Below are 18,836 nucleotides of genomic sequence, written 5' to 3' on the forward strand. Positions count from 1 at the left end.
TCTAATTAGATGTAGTGATTAGAAGCTCTTTTATGTGTGGCAGGTGCATGGCTTTGAATGTTGGAGGCTCTGGGTGGCTTACGGAAAGCTGCAGACCAGTAAAGAGCCAACTCTGTCCTCCTCCTCCCCACTCGCTGAGCACCAGCTGGGAGGGGCACGAAGGGGTGTGGAGCAGGTCCCTTGGAACATTCCAGAGAAGGGAGTGTTAGCAGGCAGTCAGGCATCCTGCCTGGGAGTCAGCAGAAAGTCTGGGTGCTGGCTGGAGGAAGGTCCCCACCTGGGAAGAGGGAGGCTTACACAGAGACACACAGGATCAGCCATGACGTCACTTTCCAGGGTGCCCAGGGCGCATGGGGCAGAGTGGGACCAGGCGGAGGGGGCAGGGAAGTGGCTTCTCAGAGTCTCTGCAACCAGCCAGCAGGGCACCCCACACAGCTCTGATGAGACCCAGCCAGGGCCTTCACCAGCCTGACCTTCTGAAATAGTAACATGTGCATGTATACACACTTAAACACAAATGCACACCCACACATCCATACCCATGTTGACACATTTACCCACATTACTGCTCATGCATGTGCACATATATGTACACAAAATTCACCCTCACATAGCCATGCACACATATGTATACACATGTACACCCTTATTCACACACAGGCACATGCACACAGTCATACCTTCACACACAATGCACTCAAACATACACTTACATATACGTTCATATGCACACTCACATACAAGCACACACATTGGTGTAAGTTCCACACGGATGCATCAGGCTTTGTCACCTCAGGCCTCACATCACATCCCACGGACACCTGTGTCAGGATGGCCAGGACAGAGGTGAGGGAGGACTGGGGAAAAGAGTCAGGGAGAGCTTTGAGGCACCCTGTCGTGGTGTCAAAGAGCACCCCCTTTTCTCCCTCCAACAAGAGCACTGCTGTCCCATAGCACAGGACCACCGAGCTGCCTCAGAACCCCAGGCCCCAGCTGAAGCCAGCGCTTTATGGGGAGGTATGTCTGTGGCAGCCACTAACCTCCTCAGCAAGGGTGGCCTGGGGCGGCCACCACCTCCCGGGGCAGTGGTGCCATGCTGGGCCTGGGAATCCCTTCAGAGCCCACAGAGTCTTTTCTCCTGGAAAATATAGCTGGAAAGCAATACTGTCTAGGACATGCCCACTGGCTGTTCGTCTTTGCCAAGGTGTGTTGATCCGTCCTGGTTATCATATGTGCACGCGTGTGTGTGTGTGTGTGTGTGCATGTACATGAGGAGAAAGATGCAGGGGGTGAAGGAGCACGGGAGGAGGGCAGGTGGCACTACCTCTAAGTACCTCTCAGGGCAGACCCTGGTGGCGACTGTGCCCATAATGAGTGTGATAACAGCTTCGCCCTGGCAACCACCCTGGGCACCTGCTGGGCTCTCCCTGGGCCCAGCTGGTGTCTCGCAGCTCTGTGTCTGCCAGTTGACACCACAGACAGCAGTCCCCTCTTGCAGATCATAACTCACCTCCTTGAGGAAGGCAGGACAGATACACCTGGATACTTACGGGAAGAGATCTATCAGGGGCAGGCCTCCGTCTGAGCCCACCAGGAAGTGTGAGACTCCAGTGAGCCACAGGGCCCATAAATGGGCCCTCAGATGTCTTTCCTTTATTGGACACTTATGAGGAAACTCAGGGTAAAACACAGACAGAACCAGGATGACCTGGTGACAAAGGGAAGGGGGCAGACCTGTGCCACAGGAGCCCCTCTCCCATCTCCTCCTCCGTCCCCTGCCCCACCACCAGCACATTAGCCCTGAAGCCCTTCATCTTCAGACAGGGAGCCCCTCCTGAGCCCAGCAGCAGCACGTGCCTGTGGAGGGGCCTTCCCCATCCACCTTTGGGAAGGATTTGGCCCCCAGGCCAACTTCCCCAGGCTGTGTCCTCTCCCGTGCTAAGTCGCTAAGTCCTTCGTCCCAGGTATTTAACATCCCCACCCCCATCCCTGCACCGCAGCCCACCACTCAGCTCGCATCTCTAGGGGTGAGGGTGCAGAGCATTGTGTTGAGGTAGTGCAGGTACCCTCCCACCCCAGCGGCTCCCCACCTTCTCTTCCTACCAGCGTTTGCTGAGCTGCAGACAGACATCCATGAGCTGACCAGTGACCTGGATGGTGCCGGGATCCCCTTCTTGGACTACAGAACCTACACCATGCGGGTGCTCTTTCCAGGGATCGAAGACCACCCTGTCCTCCGGGATCTTGAGGTAAGACGAGGTGGTAGTCAGACCAGTTCCCAAGGTGGTAGCCAGACCAGCCCCCAGCGTGTGGACAGACCAGTCCCCAGGGTAGTAGACAGATCACCCCCCAGGATGTAGACAGACCAGTCCCCAGGGTAGCAGACCACCCCCCAGGGTGTGGATAGACCAGCCCCCAGCATGGTAGCCAGACCAGCCCCTAGGGTGGTAGACTAACCCTCAGGGTGGTAGACAGACTAGCCCACAGCTATCAAGTCCAGCCCCTGAGTTCAGAGGGAGGCTAGGGGGGTGGGTAGTGCCACCTGCCCGTGACCTTCCAGCTTGCCAGCACCAGCCCAGCCCTCTGAGGGAGATGAGTTGAGCCTGGGAGCCTCAGACATGAAGCAGATCCCAGTGTGAGCACAGTCCCCAAGGGGCAGAGGTGGGAGGCCGGTACCTCGTCTCAGGGGGCTGTGGAATGGGATGGACATCCCTTTCCTCAGAAAAACTCCACATATACACTGAAACTAGACAGCTGTCAAGCACATTTTTAGGGATCCATGCACCTTTTGTTTTAAAAAACCACGCTATCATGAATTTTACCACTTAGTTGGCGTTCAATAAATACATGCGGCAAAGATAAAAGTGATGTTTTGGGCAGAGAGGTGACAGCGTAAATGACAAAAGCACCTGGTCTTCTGACCAGAAGGGACCTCGTTTCTGGGACATTTTATCCCCTTGTTGTCCAGCTTTGTCTCTGGCTTATGTATATATTCATACCACGCTTTGTTCCAGAAGAGATTTGGAAAAGCTGATAAAAACAGAGACATGCTAGAGAAAAATGAAACGTCTAAGTGAGCACGCCACGGCAAAATAATTACCACAAGGCACAGTCCTAAGATTGGTTGGTTTCAATCACATTCCATACTTTCACTCATTGAACCCTCTCAGGAACCTTCTGAAGTAGGCACACCAGTTTACAAGTGAGGAAACTAGGCCCAGAGACGTTGGGTCCTTGTCCAGTGGCTCACGGCAGTTAAGGGGCAGACCGAGGCCGAGCTCATGGGTACTGAGCCTGCACTTGAGGCCACCAGACTGTGCATGGCCTTGTGCTTCTGGGCTGCCACGTTAGCAGCCCTCCTTAGGGTTCTTATTAGGATGGATTCAAAATCTGCTGCCAAAGCCACAGAGGAGAATAAGATTAACAGGAAGGTTTGCAGTACCCATGAAATAAAGCAGCCCCACTGCACGAGAGCCACATGGTTTCCAGACACTGATCCCAAGGGGATGCCCACGTGGGCCTCCCGAGGAAGTGAGCAGGCCGTGCAGCTCGGCCTGGACACAGCAGGCCCACAGGGCTCACAGGTATTTCTCCATGCCTAGTTGTTGAGTGTGTGTGTGTTTCTGTGAGGGAGGGCATGGGCGGTCCTGTCTGGAGGAGGCCTCCTGGCTTCCCAGCTGATCAGCACCAAGGGGCACCTCCAGAGGCTGTAAGTGGTGGCCTCTATGTATTCACAGATATACCGCTCTTTCTCTTGTCCATATGTGTATACTTGTGCATGCACGGGTCACGTATGCATGTGTGTATGCCAGTGTGCACATGTGTCTGTACATAGGTCATGCATATGTCTGTATATGCCTAAATGTACTTGTGTACATGTATCTATACATGGGTCACACATACATGTATATATACCTGTGTGTACATGTAACCATACATGGGTCACATAGACATGTATGTATACCCATGTGTACCTGTATCTGTGTATAGGTTACGTATACACATGACAATGCTGTATGCATCATGGCACTGTCCTCTATCCATTTCCTGGTCTCATTCTCCTGGCTCTTTCTCCTCTCATTCCCATTCATTTTTCTCTTTCTTTTACCTACTTCATGGTACCAGGATGCTTAGCCCACTGAAGAGTGTGCAAGTTCCAGGTTGGAGTGAGACACAGGAAGGGTGGAAAGAGAAGATAATTCTGTGTGGGTGTTTTTGATGTGTGTGTGTGTGAGGGAGAGAGAGAGTGCTTGTGTGCGAGTGTGTGTATGAGTGTATGCAGTATGTGAATATGTGTGTAAGTGTGTATGTGTATGTAGTATATGTGTGACTGTATTGTGGGAGTGTGTATTCAAGTGTGGGAGTACAGGTTTATGTGAGTGTGTGTGTGTGGTATTATATGTGTAGACTGTGCCATGGGTCAGGGACCAGGCCTCATGAAGTCACCATGAACTTACAGCTTCTCATACAGGACCCAGCATGTGGAAGAAATGCAAATGTTGAATGGTTGGAAAAAGAAATCTGTGTGTGTGTACATGTGTGTACATGAGTTAGGGTGTCCCTCTGTGAGGTGGGCATGACAGTCCTAGAAAGGGACATTGTCGTGAACATCCCCCTGGGCCCCTAGAGGCAGGACGGAGAATAATCGAAGTCAAAATTCAAGAGGGTGAGTGGTGAGGTTACCCTCCCTTTCTCATGAGCTCCACATGCCAGGTCCAAGTTGTGTTGTTAGGTGCCACTGAGTCTGCTCCAACTCAGTGACCCCGTGTACAACAGGTCCACGTAGGTTTCTGTTAAGCATTTAACTTTAAATTGGATGTCCTAAGAACACTTCCAAGGTGGCACTCTTGTAGGCTGCCTGAATACTTTAGAGCAGGCTAGGGGACAGCCACCTCCCACCAGATGTCCTCTTGGCGAACACCCCCCCAAACTACTGCAGTGGCCCACATTATAAATCACATCATGTCCTATTGTATGATCTCATTCCACATCTCGTACCTTAAAATGTCCCCTGAAGCCTGAGTATTCTCTATTCTCATTCCCTTTATCAACAAGGGAGATGTTCTGATCCCAGCCTTCGGCTCACGGAGGCATTAAACCAGAGTCCTTGGTTTCCCTGAGCGGGAGCCCACAAGGTGGCTCATTCTCAGACACAGGCTCTGACTGAAGTAGGTCACATGGCAACTTTTTTATTTCCAATAAATTAACACATTAATTGCCTGCAGACAGAAATCAACCCTTAACCTTCCCACATTACCCTGGGGCTATGTGAGATCCCAGAGGCAGTGGTGGTTCCGTGGTAGAATTCTCCCCTTCCCTGCAAGATTCGATTTTTCACCAGTGCACCTCACCTGCGGCCACCACCCATCCGTCAATGCAGGCTTGAGTGTTGCTCCGCTGCTGAACAGCTTTCAGCAGCGCTTCCAAGCTGAAATAGACTAGGAAGAAAGGCCTGGCGATTTGCTTCCAAAAACGCTATGAAAACCCTGTGAATTACAATGGTCTGATCTACAACTGATCATGGAACTGACGCAGAACTAGACAGCTTTTTGTTCCATTGTGTATGGGATTGTCATGAGTCAGGGGCCGACTCCACGGCAGCTGACAAGAGCAATGTGACATCCAGGCTCCTATGCAAGATCATATGCCACCAGAGGAGTTTCGCCCTGTTGCTTTTCTGAATATGGGAACATTCTGAGGAGGCTGCTGACTAATCTCAAGCTGTGTTTCCTAACTCTTTGAGCCACCTTTGAGTTGAGATGCCTGCCAGCTGGTTGGCCTGAAGGGGAAAATGAGTGAAGAAGGAGGATTCCTGTGGTCTCAGCTGTCCTGGACAGCAGGCCACCAGGTCCTCTCTTTCTCCACCAGCTGAGCAAAGTCCAAGTGTTAGGGGACATGGCTGCCCAGCCACTAGGCACTCACCAGCTCTTTCAAAATGTAGAGCAAACCATCCATCAAGCACTCATGATTTCAACCTATCGTTGGCTCCTAAGCTCTAACCTGTTGGGTTATAATTAAAATCTACTGTCCAGTGTTATATGCACAGACTTCACCTCAATTAGGGAACCATCTGGTGAGAAAAGAAAGTCTTATTCTGGTGGCATTTGCTGGGGGCTGGGGTAGCAAGCCATGAAAGGCAACCATTCCGGATTCTCCTTTGCAGACTCTCATTCATCTCCTTCCTTTCATAAAGTGGGGAGAATGTGCCTCTTGCTGCACCCCAGGGTACAGTGTGGATGCAGCAGGTGTCGGGGGACGCAGTCACTGGAGGGGGCCAGGCAGGTCGTGAACTCGTTACTGTTTAATCATGCACATATTGGAGGTTCATAAAACATTTTGATGTGGGCACTGCTGTTCTCCCTGTACAGACGGGGTAGTAGAGCCCAGGGTTACGGAGGCATGGACTCGTTGGTGTGTCTGAGTCTCCCACCCACGCTGTGAACCATGCTATTCAGCTGCAGGTGGCTTCACTAAACACCCCCTCCTCAGGGCTCCAGGCCTTGCTGCCGAAAAGGAGGTGCCATGTGCACACGGAGAAAGTGGGGGCACAGCAGGAAGCCCAGAATCCACCATCCTGCCAAGCGTGCCATCTGGCCAGGCTTATTCTAGACTGCCTCCCCAGACACCAGTGTGCCAACTACACATGGCTGCTTGCTCTTCGACCTCCAGTCGAGCCGCAGAGGCCCTGCAGGGAGGCCTCAAAGAGGGCTCAGCCCTGGCTGTTGGGCAGCACCAGCTAGGATGAGCCCTGGAGAAGGTCAGAGAAGGAGTGGCCATGGGAATCAGGAGACCACCGGAGCGTCCAGGTCAGCACCTGAGGTGCCCGTTCCAATCGGATACATCCTCATCTCACTTCCAAGAAGTGCTTCGGTCATAGCTTTCCAAGTACGGGCCCCAGAGAAAGAGACATGACAGTGAACCCGGTTTATGACTACACATGATTCCTACTGGCTTCCAGGCCTGCACAGCCACCACAGCCATAGGGACATCGATGAGGGCGCTCCTGGGGAGTTCAGGGCGGGATCTCGGCCCCCGCCGGCTGGGAGCACTAGGGTGTCTGAAGCTCTTCCAGTGTGTGGCATGGATGTCTGCCTCCTGTGGCCCTGGGCCGAGGAGCCCGGTTCTCCTTTCGCTGCCTCAGCCTCTCCCACTTCACCATCTTAAGGGCAGAAGGGATCAAATAGCCACCATCTAGGAGCTCTGGTAGCATAGTGGCTAAGGCACTTGACTGCTAACCAGAAGGCTGGCGGTTCAAACCCACCAGCCACTCCTCGGAAGGAAGGTTGGGCAATCCTACTTCCGTAGTGATACTGCCTCGGAAACCCAAGGAGGGGTCGCTATGAGTCAGGGCTGACTCGACGGCACATAACAACAACAACAACAACAGAAGCCCTTGCATCAGGCAGTGGGTGGCTGCCTCCCAGAGTTACCCCATGGTTCCCATCAGGGCCCCATGAGGTGGTAGAATACTGGTAGGCACACACTACCTGGGTTCAAGTCCTGCTCTGATGTTTCTCGGCCTTGGGATGTTGGGACAGTTATCCCCCTGAGGCCCCTGGAGGCGATAAAAGTACCTGTCTCACACAGGTTGTGGGTGAAATGTGCTCAAGCAGGGCTTGACATGGAGTAAGGTCTAGCTACGTGGTAGCTGCATTTTGAGGAAGAAAAAACTGAGTTGACCAAGAGTCCCACAGCTAAGTGACGGTGACTGAATTTAGCCCCACTCGGTGGCAGTGAGTTTACCGACTCTGAAGGCACATTGTCCACTACCATGTGGTACTCCTTCCCAAAGACAGACCTTCCCATGGGAGCCTGTCTTGATAGGTGTGGAGGCACCTCCTATGGGGCTCTCTCCTGCCCCCACTTCCTCCTGCCCCTCCTACCCCATGCATGCAGGAAGCCCTGCTCTGTGCTCCCAGAGGGCACCCCCTGGAGGCAGAGGCTGTGGTTTGTTTTTGCAAGGAAATGTTTTGTTTCAAATGAAGTTATGGACAGAAAGGACCTTGGGTGGTACAAATGATTTGCATTCTGGTGGTGTGGTGCCTAAGGCATGTGACTGCTAACCAGAAGGCTTCCAGTTCAAACCCACCAGCCACTCCTTGGAAGGAAGGTTGGGCAATCTACTTCTGTAGTGATACCACCTCGGAAACCCAAGGAGGGGGTCACTATGAGTCTGATCTGACTTGACAGCAGTGAGTTTGGTTTGTGACTAACTGGAAGTTCTGCAGTTTGAACGTACTGCAGAAGAAAGACCTGGCAGTCATCTCCCATATACATTATAACCAAGAAAACCCTATGGAGCTCGGTTCTATTCTGACACACGTGGGGTCACCATGGGTCAAAATCGACTAGATGGCCAAGGCTTGGCTTACTTGTTTTTAATACATACAGAGCAATGCACAAGTTGTCAGTGGACTGCTGGGTAGACCTTCCCCAACGAACTCATCCTTCAAGAGACAGAAGATTACCTGCATCTAGAAACCCCCAATGCCTGCTCCCAATCACAAAACCAAAAACCCAAACAAAACTCAAACCCCTGTTGTTGAGCCAGGCCTGTCTTCTACAGTGCCACTGGGCAGGTTTGAACCACCAACCTTTAGGTTAGTAATTGAGCACAAACCATTTGTGACACTCAAGGACATTTCCCACTTGCAACTGCACCCAAAATAACCACTGGTTAAGTTTACCTGGTTTTAAGTCTTTATTTAAGTACTGTTACAAGGACTTTCCTCTTTCGAGTCTGAGTTTTTTCATTTAATAGGTTGGTCAGCTCCATCCCTGTTATTGTGAGTAGCAACAAGCCACTTATGCTCACTGCTGTGTAGTATTCCATCCTGTACATGTGCTGCAAGTCTCCCATACACCCCTCTGACTGTTACCGACATGGGGGTTTCCAGTTCAGGGCTGTTAGGCACCAACAGTGCTGCTGTGAGCTTTCTCGTGCATTTCAGAGACTCTGCTTGCCTCCTCCATGTGCACCCTGCCGAGCTCACTGCCGACTCGTGTGTGCAGAGTGGACACCCACCCTGCATGCTTACAGGCACCTCCACATGCATATGTCTTCCTCCCCTTCCCTTGCATTGAGCAAGGTCCCAGAAGGAGTCCCTACAAATGTCAGGCATTAGAATTAGGGAGCTCTTTAGAGATGAGTGGGCTCCCTCGCACCCCTTTTTCCAGGGGAATGAACTTGGGCTCCCTGAGAAGTGAAGGGACTTGCCCCAGGTGGCACAGCATGCCAGTGTCACACCCATGTGGGACCCTAGAGTCCTAATGCTGAGACCACTGGTCCTCAACAGGACCCGTGGGTTGGAGAAGGGTCAGCTTCATTCAGCGGGAGCCCAGGCCTGGCGACTCCTTGGGTGAGTAGGGTGTTAACTGAAGCAGCCCTGACCTTCCAGAGTTCCCTGGGGGGCGTGAAGGTGGCCTACCCACTAAAGGCCACTCCTTGGCTCTGACTGACCCTCAGGGAAGAGTCTAGGCCTGGCTCTGCCAGAGCTGAGTTCAAATTCCAGTATCGCTATCCACTAACTGTGAGGTTCTCTTGGTGCCTGAACTAGGGGTGAGGTCCCATCATACAGGGTGTGATGTGTGTTGAGATGTTTAATACTGTGCCTGGCACTAGAGAAGGGCTTGGAAGCACTAGCCAGGTGGGCTGTGACCTGAGTGGAGGGTGGGAGAGTCACCAGTGAAGGCATAGTCCAGCCCTAGGGGAGGGCACGGGTGTTACCGGCCCCTCTAGGCAGATGGCAGTCAGGATCCCCTGTGTCTTCCCGGCAGGCCCCGGGCTACCGGCAGGAGCGTGTGGAGAAGGGCTTGAAGCTCTTCGCACAGCTCATCAACAACAAAGTGTTCCTGCTGTCCTTCATCCGCACGCTGGAGTCCCAGCGCAGCTTCTCCATGCGCGACCGCGGCAACGTGGCCTCGCTCATCATGACCGTGCTGCAGAGCAAGCTCGAGTACGCCACCGACGTGCTCAAGCAGCTGCTGGCCGACCTCATCGACAAGAACCTGGAGAGCAAGAACCACCCCAAGCTGCTGCTCAGGAGGTGGGCGTGTGGGGCTGGGGGCGGGGCGCCCCAACAGCAGCCTGGCCGCCCGGCAGCTCAATGGAACTGCCAGGGAGGCAGGTTAGGGCACCGAACTGCCTGCCCGAGGTGCAGCTGCAGGGGCCACCCTGTAGGAAGAACCTGGGGAGCTCTGGTGGCATAGTGATTAAAGCATTCAGCTGAGAACCGAAAGGTCTGTGGTTCAAACCCACCCGCCACTCTAGGAGAGAAGATGAGGCTGTCTACTTCCAATAGGGTCACTATGATAGGGTCCCTATCAGTCGGTATTATCTGGATGGCAGTGGGCTTGTTTTTTTTTTTTTTGTTTGTTTGTTTGTTTGTTTTGAAGAAGAACCTGGGGACTCTAAGTGGCTCGAATAGTTAACATGCTTGGCTGCTAACTATAAGGGTAGGGGTTTGCGTCCACCCAGAAACACCTCAGAAGAAAGCCCTGGCTGTATTCTAAATATCCAGCCGCTGGAAGCCCTATGGAGCACAGCTCTGCTCTGGCGTGTGGGGTTGCCATGCGTCGTCGCCGACTCCACAGCATCTGCTTGTTGTTGGTTTGTAAGAACTCGGTTATGTCAGTGTCTGGAACTTGCCAGGGCCCATCTGCTCGCTCCGGTGTTTTCTTCTACCCTGTCATCTGGTCTTCATCCTCCCCCTGCCCTCACACTCCCTTGACTGCGGCTCTTTCTGCTGAAGTTATTTTCTCGGGGCATCTTCAGAGGTCACGTAGACCATTCCAGGTCTTACGCAGATCAGAACTTGCCTTGGGACAGAGACCCCATGCTCTCCTGGGGATCTTTGCTCCACAATTTCAGGGTCAGAAGGTTTGGCCCCTTGTAACTGGAGGTGCTATCTGTGGACAGCGTCCCCTGGGAGCTGCTCTAGTCCCCAGGCCCTGCTCTAGGCCCCAGAATCAGAATCTGCATTTTCACCAGCCACGTGGGTGGTTTGAATGTGTTGAGAAGCGCTGGTCTAGCCCTTGAACGTCACCTTGCCCAATGCCACCAGCAAGTATTCCCTGGCTCCTGCCATCAGTTCTGCCCTGGGTGGACTGGTGTTAGGCTGTGGGCTGCCTCCCACTCAGCACCAGTGAAACCTCAAATGTCCCATGGGAGCCATAACCTTGTCCGGTGCTTTTGGACTCAGAGCAAATTGAGGCTCTGACTCCTCCCACGCTCCCATTAGCACTTTCCATGTGCTTGAAGGCCACTTCCTAGGTTAAGTTATCCAATGGCTTTAGCTTCCACATATCTGCAGTTGGGAGACTCCAAACCAAGTCATTACATCCAGTCCTCTACCTGGCCCCTGTTGGCTGTCTGCCTCTGTCCACTTGCCCCCTGTCTCCATCCTTGGTGTCTGGGTTGGAAGCGGGGCCTCAGTGGCTCCCACTTGGTCAGTTTGGCTTCAGAAGTGTTTCCTGCAGGCCTTCTCCTGGTGCCGTGGGCATTCGCCGGCACAGCTACAAGAGATTGCTACAGATAGGAGCAATCGCACAGCTTTGGAAACAGCAAGGTAGATCATTCTGATTTTTGTTTTACTGTCACCAAAGAGCTACCCACTGGCGTAATTCTAGGCTAGCCACTGCCTGGCAGAACTCCCACTGACAGTTTCCCGGCATGGTCCCGGGCCGAATCTGTGCACCCCTCTTGTTTTTCATCCCCGCTCTCCCAGATGGCCCCTGGCTCCTGTTCTCCTTTCCCTTTTCTTCTCCTTGCCTCCAGCTCCCCCCTTTTCAAGATTCTTTCTCTTCTCCTCCCAGCTTCCTCATAGGCTGGCAGCTGCCCAACTGCTTTGGGCTTCAGTTCTTAGTATTTTCTGGCAGCTGCCACCTTAAACCCTATGCAAACTACCTGGATGGAAGCTCTCTGGAACGGGCCACACATTGAGTGCGAGGTTGGTGTCGCTGATTTTCTCTACGTGGATGCAACCCACAGTGTCCTTTGGCAGATAACCCTGCTGCACCATCCTCCCTTCCAAAGGAGAAAAGTCAATGGGCTTGATTTGAGGCATGAAAGATTCGTGTCAGACTCAAGAAACACGTTTGCAAATTGCAAATGAAAGCCTTTTACAGAAGACAATTTTGTCAACTCTTGGGATAGGCTAGGTGTATGGCTCTGGGCTTCTTGTGGCTCTAGGATCTTTAGCTTAGGCTATGGGGCTCAACATGGCCTTTTGACCCTAACCCCCTTCTCCTAGTACCTTCCTTTCTGTCCACTGCCAAATGAGCATCTCCCACTTTTGTTTTTCTTCTCTCCCCCAAAGATGCACATTTTGCCCTGTAAAGTTCTCTTACTCAGTTTGGACTCATGGCAACCCCATGTATGTCAGAGTAGAATTCTGCTCCACAAGCATGCCAATGGCTAATTTTTTGGAAGTAGATCACCTGGCCTTTCTTCTGAGTCATGTGTGAGTGGACTCGATTTCAGATCATTGGTTAGCAGTTGAGCACCACCCAGAGACTCCACCAAGTGCTCTAAGGCTGCACTATCCTACATGGTAGCTACTAGTCCCAGGGGACTATTTAAATTTAAGTTAGTTCAAAGTAAATCAACCTTAAAATGCAGCTCTTTGGTCCCACGAGCCACATTTCTAGTGCTTTGGTACGGGGCAGTGGCCTGTGGCTTTGGTATGGAGCAGTGCAGAGGGAGACCATTCCCATCACCACAGGACGTCCTATTGGGCAGAGCTGCTCTCAGGCCTGCCCCAGGAGGCCACCTGCGAGCCTGATGCTCAGAATGTCGTGCCCCAGCTTTGTGGGGAGAGCTTGTCTTGTCATTAGGCAGTATCTAGGAGTCCATGAAACTCATTTATTCATTAGGATCTCAAGATTTCTCCCAAAAGCCACAAAGAACAAGATCAGTGCAGGTCTCATCTGTCCTCCCTAGCCGGGGGCTCTGACCACCTGCCTTTTTCTTTGTCTTGCTCTGCTGGTCCTCTCGGTGACTGGGGACAGGACGGAGTCGGTGGCTGAGAAGATGTTGACCAATTGGTTCACTTTCCTGCTCTACAAGTTCCTCAAGGTAGGAATGCTGCTGGCCCTGCCTCTGTATACCACGAGCTCTAACTTCCTCCCCCAGCTTGGCCCGTTCCCCTCCATACCCACAGTCTGCAGGCTCCAGGACTGCCTTTTACAACCCTCACAAGAAATGGAACCCCTCTTCACTAAGAGAAATACTCTCTTGGCCATTTCAGAAGATAGAGCGCCCAGGTCTAGGTCTTAAGAGACACAGCCCCTGCAGGCAGCCCTCGCCCCCAGGTCAGGGACAGAGCGAGCCTAAATCCCTCTTCTATACTAATAACAATTTCCCATGATCCCCTGCTTCCCCTCTGCCTCTGGGCCCCTCCAGCCCAGATGACAGAGGCTGATGAGGTCCAGGCCTGGGAGCAGGGCTTTGATGGGGGTGGGAGGGGAAGAATGGTTGTTCCCAATTATACACTTGTTTCTGCAGGAGTTGATGCCACAGAGGGCTGACCTCGGCCTTGGGATGGGGCTCCAGAGAAGGCAAGGAGGTGGGGTGAGAGATAGGAAGGAAAGGAGACAGAGCTCTGGAAAGGGGGCAGGAAAGGCCAGTCTGGGAGAGGACCCTGTGATTGACAGCTTGGAGAGAGAACGGGAAGGAATCTATGACTTGAAAGAAAAGAGCAGGGAGACGGAAAGGCGGTGTTGGCAGCTGCCCCTCGGAGAAGGGGGCCCTTGGAGAGAGCCCAGCGTGTTCCTTCTCTGTGTCTAGGAATGTGCCGGGGAGCCACTCTTCTCTCTGTTCTGTGCCATCAAGCAGCAGATGGAGAAAGGCCCCATCGATGCCATCACGGGCGAGGCCCGCTACTCCCTGAGCGAGGACAAGCTCATTCGCCAGCAGATCGACTACAAGACCCTGGTAGGTCACCTCACTGCCTCCTCACTGCCTCCTCACTGCTCCGGGAGGTAGGCTGTGGTCCTGTACCACAGTCAAGAGATCAGCAGAAAGTCTGAAAAGCCAGCTCTCCAGGTGTGTCACCTGCGTGAGCTCAGCCAGGTGTCTCACTCTGTCAGTCACTTCAGATGTCTTCTGTGCCACCACACCAGGGCATCTAGATTTGGGAACCCATGGCCCAGACATATCTGAGCAACACTCCCACAAAAGACTAATGTTGGCCTGAATGCCAGGGCAGTGGCCTGAATGGGGGAGTAATATTCATGCTGTCAGCTGGCCACTGACCCCAAAGATGTCCTAAGCCTCAGTTCTCCCGGTGTGGAGAGCGAGCACTTTGCAAAACAGTTCTACACAGGCAGGGAGTTGGGGCACGGAGGACAGCAGTAGAGATGTTGCTTGGGGCTCTCAAGTCCACATTTGCCCACTAGTCTAAGCTCCAGGACATCCCATGCTGCTGTGGCCTGAGCTGTGCAGTGTGAGGCCAGGAGGGCCCGTGGGCTAAGGTGCACGTCCACAGAACATAGGAGACCAAGTAGCTCAGTGTTTGAGACAACAGGGTTTGCATGAGGTCAGACCAGGATTTGAGCCCTACCTCCTCCACTGACCAGCTAGGTGATTTGGGGCAAGTTCCTCATTTCTCTGAGTTTCAGTTTCTTTATCTGAAAGATAGGGATCATCATAGAACTTTCTAGAAAAGGGAAAATAATAGCACCTGCATCACCAGTTGCTGAGAAGATGGGATGAGGTAAGATCAACCTCACAGTGTGAACACTCAGCAGTGCTCACTCAGGCCCCTCATCCTCCTCCCCCTACAGTTATCTACCAGCTGCCCCTCTGTGTCCCTGGCCCAGACAGCTCATACCCAGGCTGCATTGGAGAGAGTTGCCATCCCCCAGCAGGAAAGGGGAGAGAAAGTGGAAGGAAAGACTGAGCAAATCCTATAAAAGATGAATGTTGGGGGTATGTGTGGGCAGCTCCCAAGAATGGAGGCAAGATAGTCAGAAATAGGGAGGGGAAGAAGAAGGCAGAGAAGGGGTGTAATTGGTGATGCCGTTCTCAGGAGAGGGGTCAGACCACAGACAGGGCACGGGGCAGCAGGGACAACCCTTCAGCCTCACTGAGTGGGCTGAGTCCCACACCCAGGGATAGTCCCCACCGCACTGACCAGAACCATGCCCCCACTTGTCCCGCTCCCATCTTCAGAGCCCTGGGAATCCCCACTTGACATCTTAACAGATTTGCAGGCTTGGCCCATTGATGAGAACTCAAAGGAGCAGAATATGAACAAGGCCTCTGCTTCCCAGCAGTGCCCGTCTGCTCCCGAGGAGAGGGGTAGAGGCTCTGACGAAAAGGGGAAAGGGAGAGGAGAGAGGGGGAGAAGCCCTCCCCAAAATAGGGCTCTGGATAGACTTCTTAATGAGACAGAACTACGGATTAACTGTCTCCTGCCTCATCTGACCCTCCACTCCCTTTCTTTCCTGAGCTCATCAGCGGCTTCTCAACATTGAATCTGCCCCAGTAATGCTCTCTCCTCAAACTGCTGCATCTTTATTCCAGAGGCCAGGCTATTGTTAGCACACTGAGCCTGTTGTCAGCATCCCAGCTTAAAGAGGATGGGAAGCAATTGGAGTGGGGCGAAGAGCATTCACCTAGGTGGAGAGACTTGGGGGAGGAGCAATGAGACAGGCAGAGAAAGTGGAATGGTTTTGCCTGCAGCAAAAATGGCTGCAGCCAGGTTGACCAGCCTCCTGGGAGTCTGGGAAAGGATACACCCACTGGCGAGGGGAGGAGCCCTCCATGGTCAGTAAGGACCGGAAGGAAGAAAAGGTGTTAGCCTCAGATAGGGCTTATAGGAGACTCAAGGAGAAGGGTTCAAATAAAGAGACGGTGAGTCGCAGAATCGGGTGATGGCTGGAGGAGCTGAGGGTGCAGGCAGCTGAGTCAGCTGATGGTAACATTGCCCTGGGAAGGAGGGTGACCACTGAGGGTGAATGAGGGGCTCAGGGGCCTGCTGAGCTCTCCCCATTCTAGTGTCGGCATCTCTGAACTGTCCAGTGATTGATTAACTGGATCTCCAGCCAGCGTGGCCCAGGGCCTTGCTGCCAGGAGTGCCCTGAGGACCAGCACCCGGGGGAGCCTGCTTTAATGTCAAAATCTCAGGCCCCGCCTGCCTCTCCTGAATCAGAAACTGCATTTGAACAAGACTCCCACATGGTTCTTATACTCCGTAAAGTGGGAGAGGTACTGCGGGACCTTGTGGAGGAAACACCAGGCAGTGTGCTCAGAAATTAGCTCATGTGGTGTGATGGGACAGAGAACTTCCGGATGGAGCTGGGGCTTGGCCAGTGGCCAGGGAGACCTGTCCTTCTGTGGGACTGCTGTCTTCTTTCTAGAAGGTGGATGGACCCCTGCCTTGGAGTGTCCATGCAGCACCATAACCAGGCACCATGAGTGTCCGGGGTGGCAGAAACGCCTGGAGGTGGTACTCAGATCAGATTTCTGTGTTGTGTGTTGATTCTTATGTTGACCTCTGCCCCATGGTCTCTTACAGGAAAAAAAAAAAAAAAAAATAGCGCACTGCCGTCGAGTCATATCCAACTCATAGTGACCCCTCCTTGGGTTTCCAAGGATGTATCACTATGGAAGTAGATTGCCCAACCTTCCTTCCCAGGAGTGGCTGGTGGGTTTGAACCGTCAGCCTTCTGGTTAGCAGTCAAATCCATGTTGCTGTTGCTGCCCAGGTGAGGCTGAGCCGCTGCACCACTGCCCACTGCCTGGGCTGCACTTGGCTGTTGTGGGCAGGGCGTGGCTCCTGGAAGGAGGGTAGAAGGCAGGGGCTGGCTAGGAGCAGGCCTTGGGAAGGAACGCATGGTCCGGGCCTCCTCCCACTATCATTTCCAGTCTAGGATATTTTGAGGGTGAGAGTTTGGTGTTACAGATTTAAGAGATTTTTTTTTTTTTTTTTTTTTTAATGGAACAAGCATGTCCCTGGTTGAGCTCCCAGCAGTCTGGTTGCTAATGGAACACAGACGTCCGGGGCCAGAGTTCTAAATTGCCACCACGTGGAGCAGGAGGGGAATGGGGAGGCTGTTGTCTGGCTCTGCAAACCAGATGTGGCAACTGGGAGCGGTTAAGGAGCAGAGTTCAGAGGAGAGACACAGAGGCCCAGGCCCAGAGGACCTGGGGAGTCAAGAAAGGTGTGTCACCTCTGTTGGCCAGGCCTCTGCCCTAGTTTACTCCTGCACCCTCCAGCACCCACCTCTCCGCCGTGGTCTCCCCAGGGTCCCGCAGGGCCTCGACAATGTAGAAATAGAGAGAGCAGCGAGAGCCGGAAACCCATAGAAAGGGCTCCAACCAGGACCAGTTAGTTAGTAATGAGTTGATTCCATCTCACGCGCCCACGTGCATCAGGGCAGAACTGCACCCCACAGGGTATTCAGTGGCTGTTTTCCGAAGTAGATCACCAGGCCTGTCTTCCAAGGACCTCTGGGTGTACTCAGACCTCCAACCTTTTAACAGCCAAGCCTATTAACTGTTTATGTCCCAGGGTCCCCTGGAAAAGGCCTGTTGTTGTTGTTATGTGCCTTTGAGTCAGAGCCGACTCATAGCGACCCCTCCTTGGGTTTCCGAGGCAGTATCACTAAGGAAGTAGATTGCCCAACCTTCCTTCTGAGGAGTGGTTGGTAGGTTTGAACTGCTAGTCTTCTGGTTAGCAGTCAGGTGCCTTAGGCACTACGCTACCAGAGCTAAAAACTTATTGTTTGAGGTTTTAAGCAGATTCTTTTAAATTTTTCAACTAGCTCCAAATAGAGAACTTGAGGTTGGAACCAGGCGGTGCCCACTTCCCCTTTATAAGGTGTCTGGTTTAGAGCCAGGAATGGATCTCAGGGGGCTGGCACCTGCCCTTTGCAAAGGACACATTTGTATTTTTAAACAACGTGTTAATCTTATAGATTCTGCAGCCTCTGGCCAACCTGAAACCTCGTAAAACCAATGTTTATGAAATCCTTTGAGGAAGGGGCTCAATTCCCGTGAGGTCTAGGTTTGAATTTCTGTTTGAGAGGGAGTGGCAAGACAGACAGACAGATAGCACAGGCAGGCAAAGGTCCCCGTGTGCTGAGCTGGCACGAGGCCACGTGGAAGAAGCAGTGCGCACGTGGGCAGGCATTTATGTTCATTCCAGTGCAGGCCCCTCACACCGCCCCCGCCCCCCGCTCCAACAGGATTCCCTTTGAACATTCGGGACTTCAAGGGTGTTTGTTCTGACTGGGAATCATGTGTGCAGCCCCCACCGTGACACCAAAGCCTTGGTGCACCCCGCTGCTTGTCAGGACAGTGGGGTTTGGTAGAAACCCAGGGATGAGGGGTCACCCCACCTCTCTCCAGACCATTCTGGAAGGAGGAGCCATTCAGGATGGCAGAATCTCTGAAGACCCTGCTACCACCCCCACCTGGCTCCTGTCCCCCACCCAGGTCCTGAGCTGTGTCAACCCAGACAACGCCAATAGCTCCGAGGTCCCTGTGAAGATCCTCAACTGCGATACCATCACCCAGGTCAAGGAGAAGATTCTGGACGCCATCTTCAAGAACGTGCCCTGCTCCCACCGGCCCAAGGCTGCAGACATGGACCTGGGTGAGTAGGCTGCCTGGCAGTGGGCTGCCCTATAGCTGGTCCTGAGAGCAGAAGGCCTCTGTGCACCCCTGCCACCCCCATCAGGAGCTAGGCAATGCTGGGATGCAGGGAGCAGAGGAAGAAAGGGACATCCAGGGAGGCAAAGGCGTGGGCTTGGGGCTGCCCGTGGGGTTTGCCTTCATGCTTGTGTAGACTTGGTCAGAGTGGGTTAGGAATGGGCGTGTAGATAGGGGT

At 53.1% G+C, this 18,836-nt stretch overlaps 1 protein-coding gene across 1 annotated transcript in view; it reads left to right on the plus strand.

Annotated features, from left to right (window-relative positions):
• PLXNA4 (plexin A4) overlaps nucleotides 1-18,836 on the plus strand; it is a 497,799-nt gene that overhangs the window by 449,732 nt on the left and 29,231 nt on the right. Inside the window, exons 20-24 of the mRNA XM_007953478.2 lie at nucleotides 2,107-2,249; nucleotides 9,778-10,046; nucleotides 13,009-13,075; nucleotides 13,787-13,933; nucleotides 18,443-18,602. Of these exons, the coding sequence (XP_007951669.1) occupies nucleotides 2,107-2,249; nucleotides 9,778-10,046; nucleotides 13,009-13,075; nucleotides 13,787-13,933; nucleotides 18,443-18,602 (786 nt within the window). The remainder of the gene's footprint in view (nucleotides 1-2,106; nucleotides 2,250-9,777; nucleotides 10,047-13,008; nucleotides 13,076-13,786; nucleotides 13,934-18,442; nucleotides 18,603-18,836) is intronic.

This window comes from Orycteropus afer, unplaced genomic scaffold (assembly GCF_000298275.1).
Source record: "Orycteropus afer afer isolate SDZICR_OR568_19922 unplaced genomic scaffold, OryAfe1.0 scaffold00397, whole genome shotgun sequence".
Lineage (NCBI taxonomy): Eukaryota > Metazoa > Chordata > Mammalia > Tubulidentata > Orycteropodidae > Orycteropus > Orycteropus afer.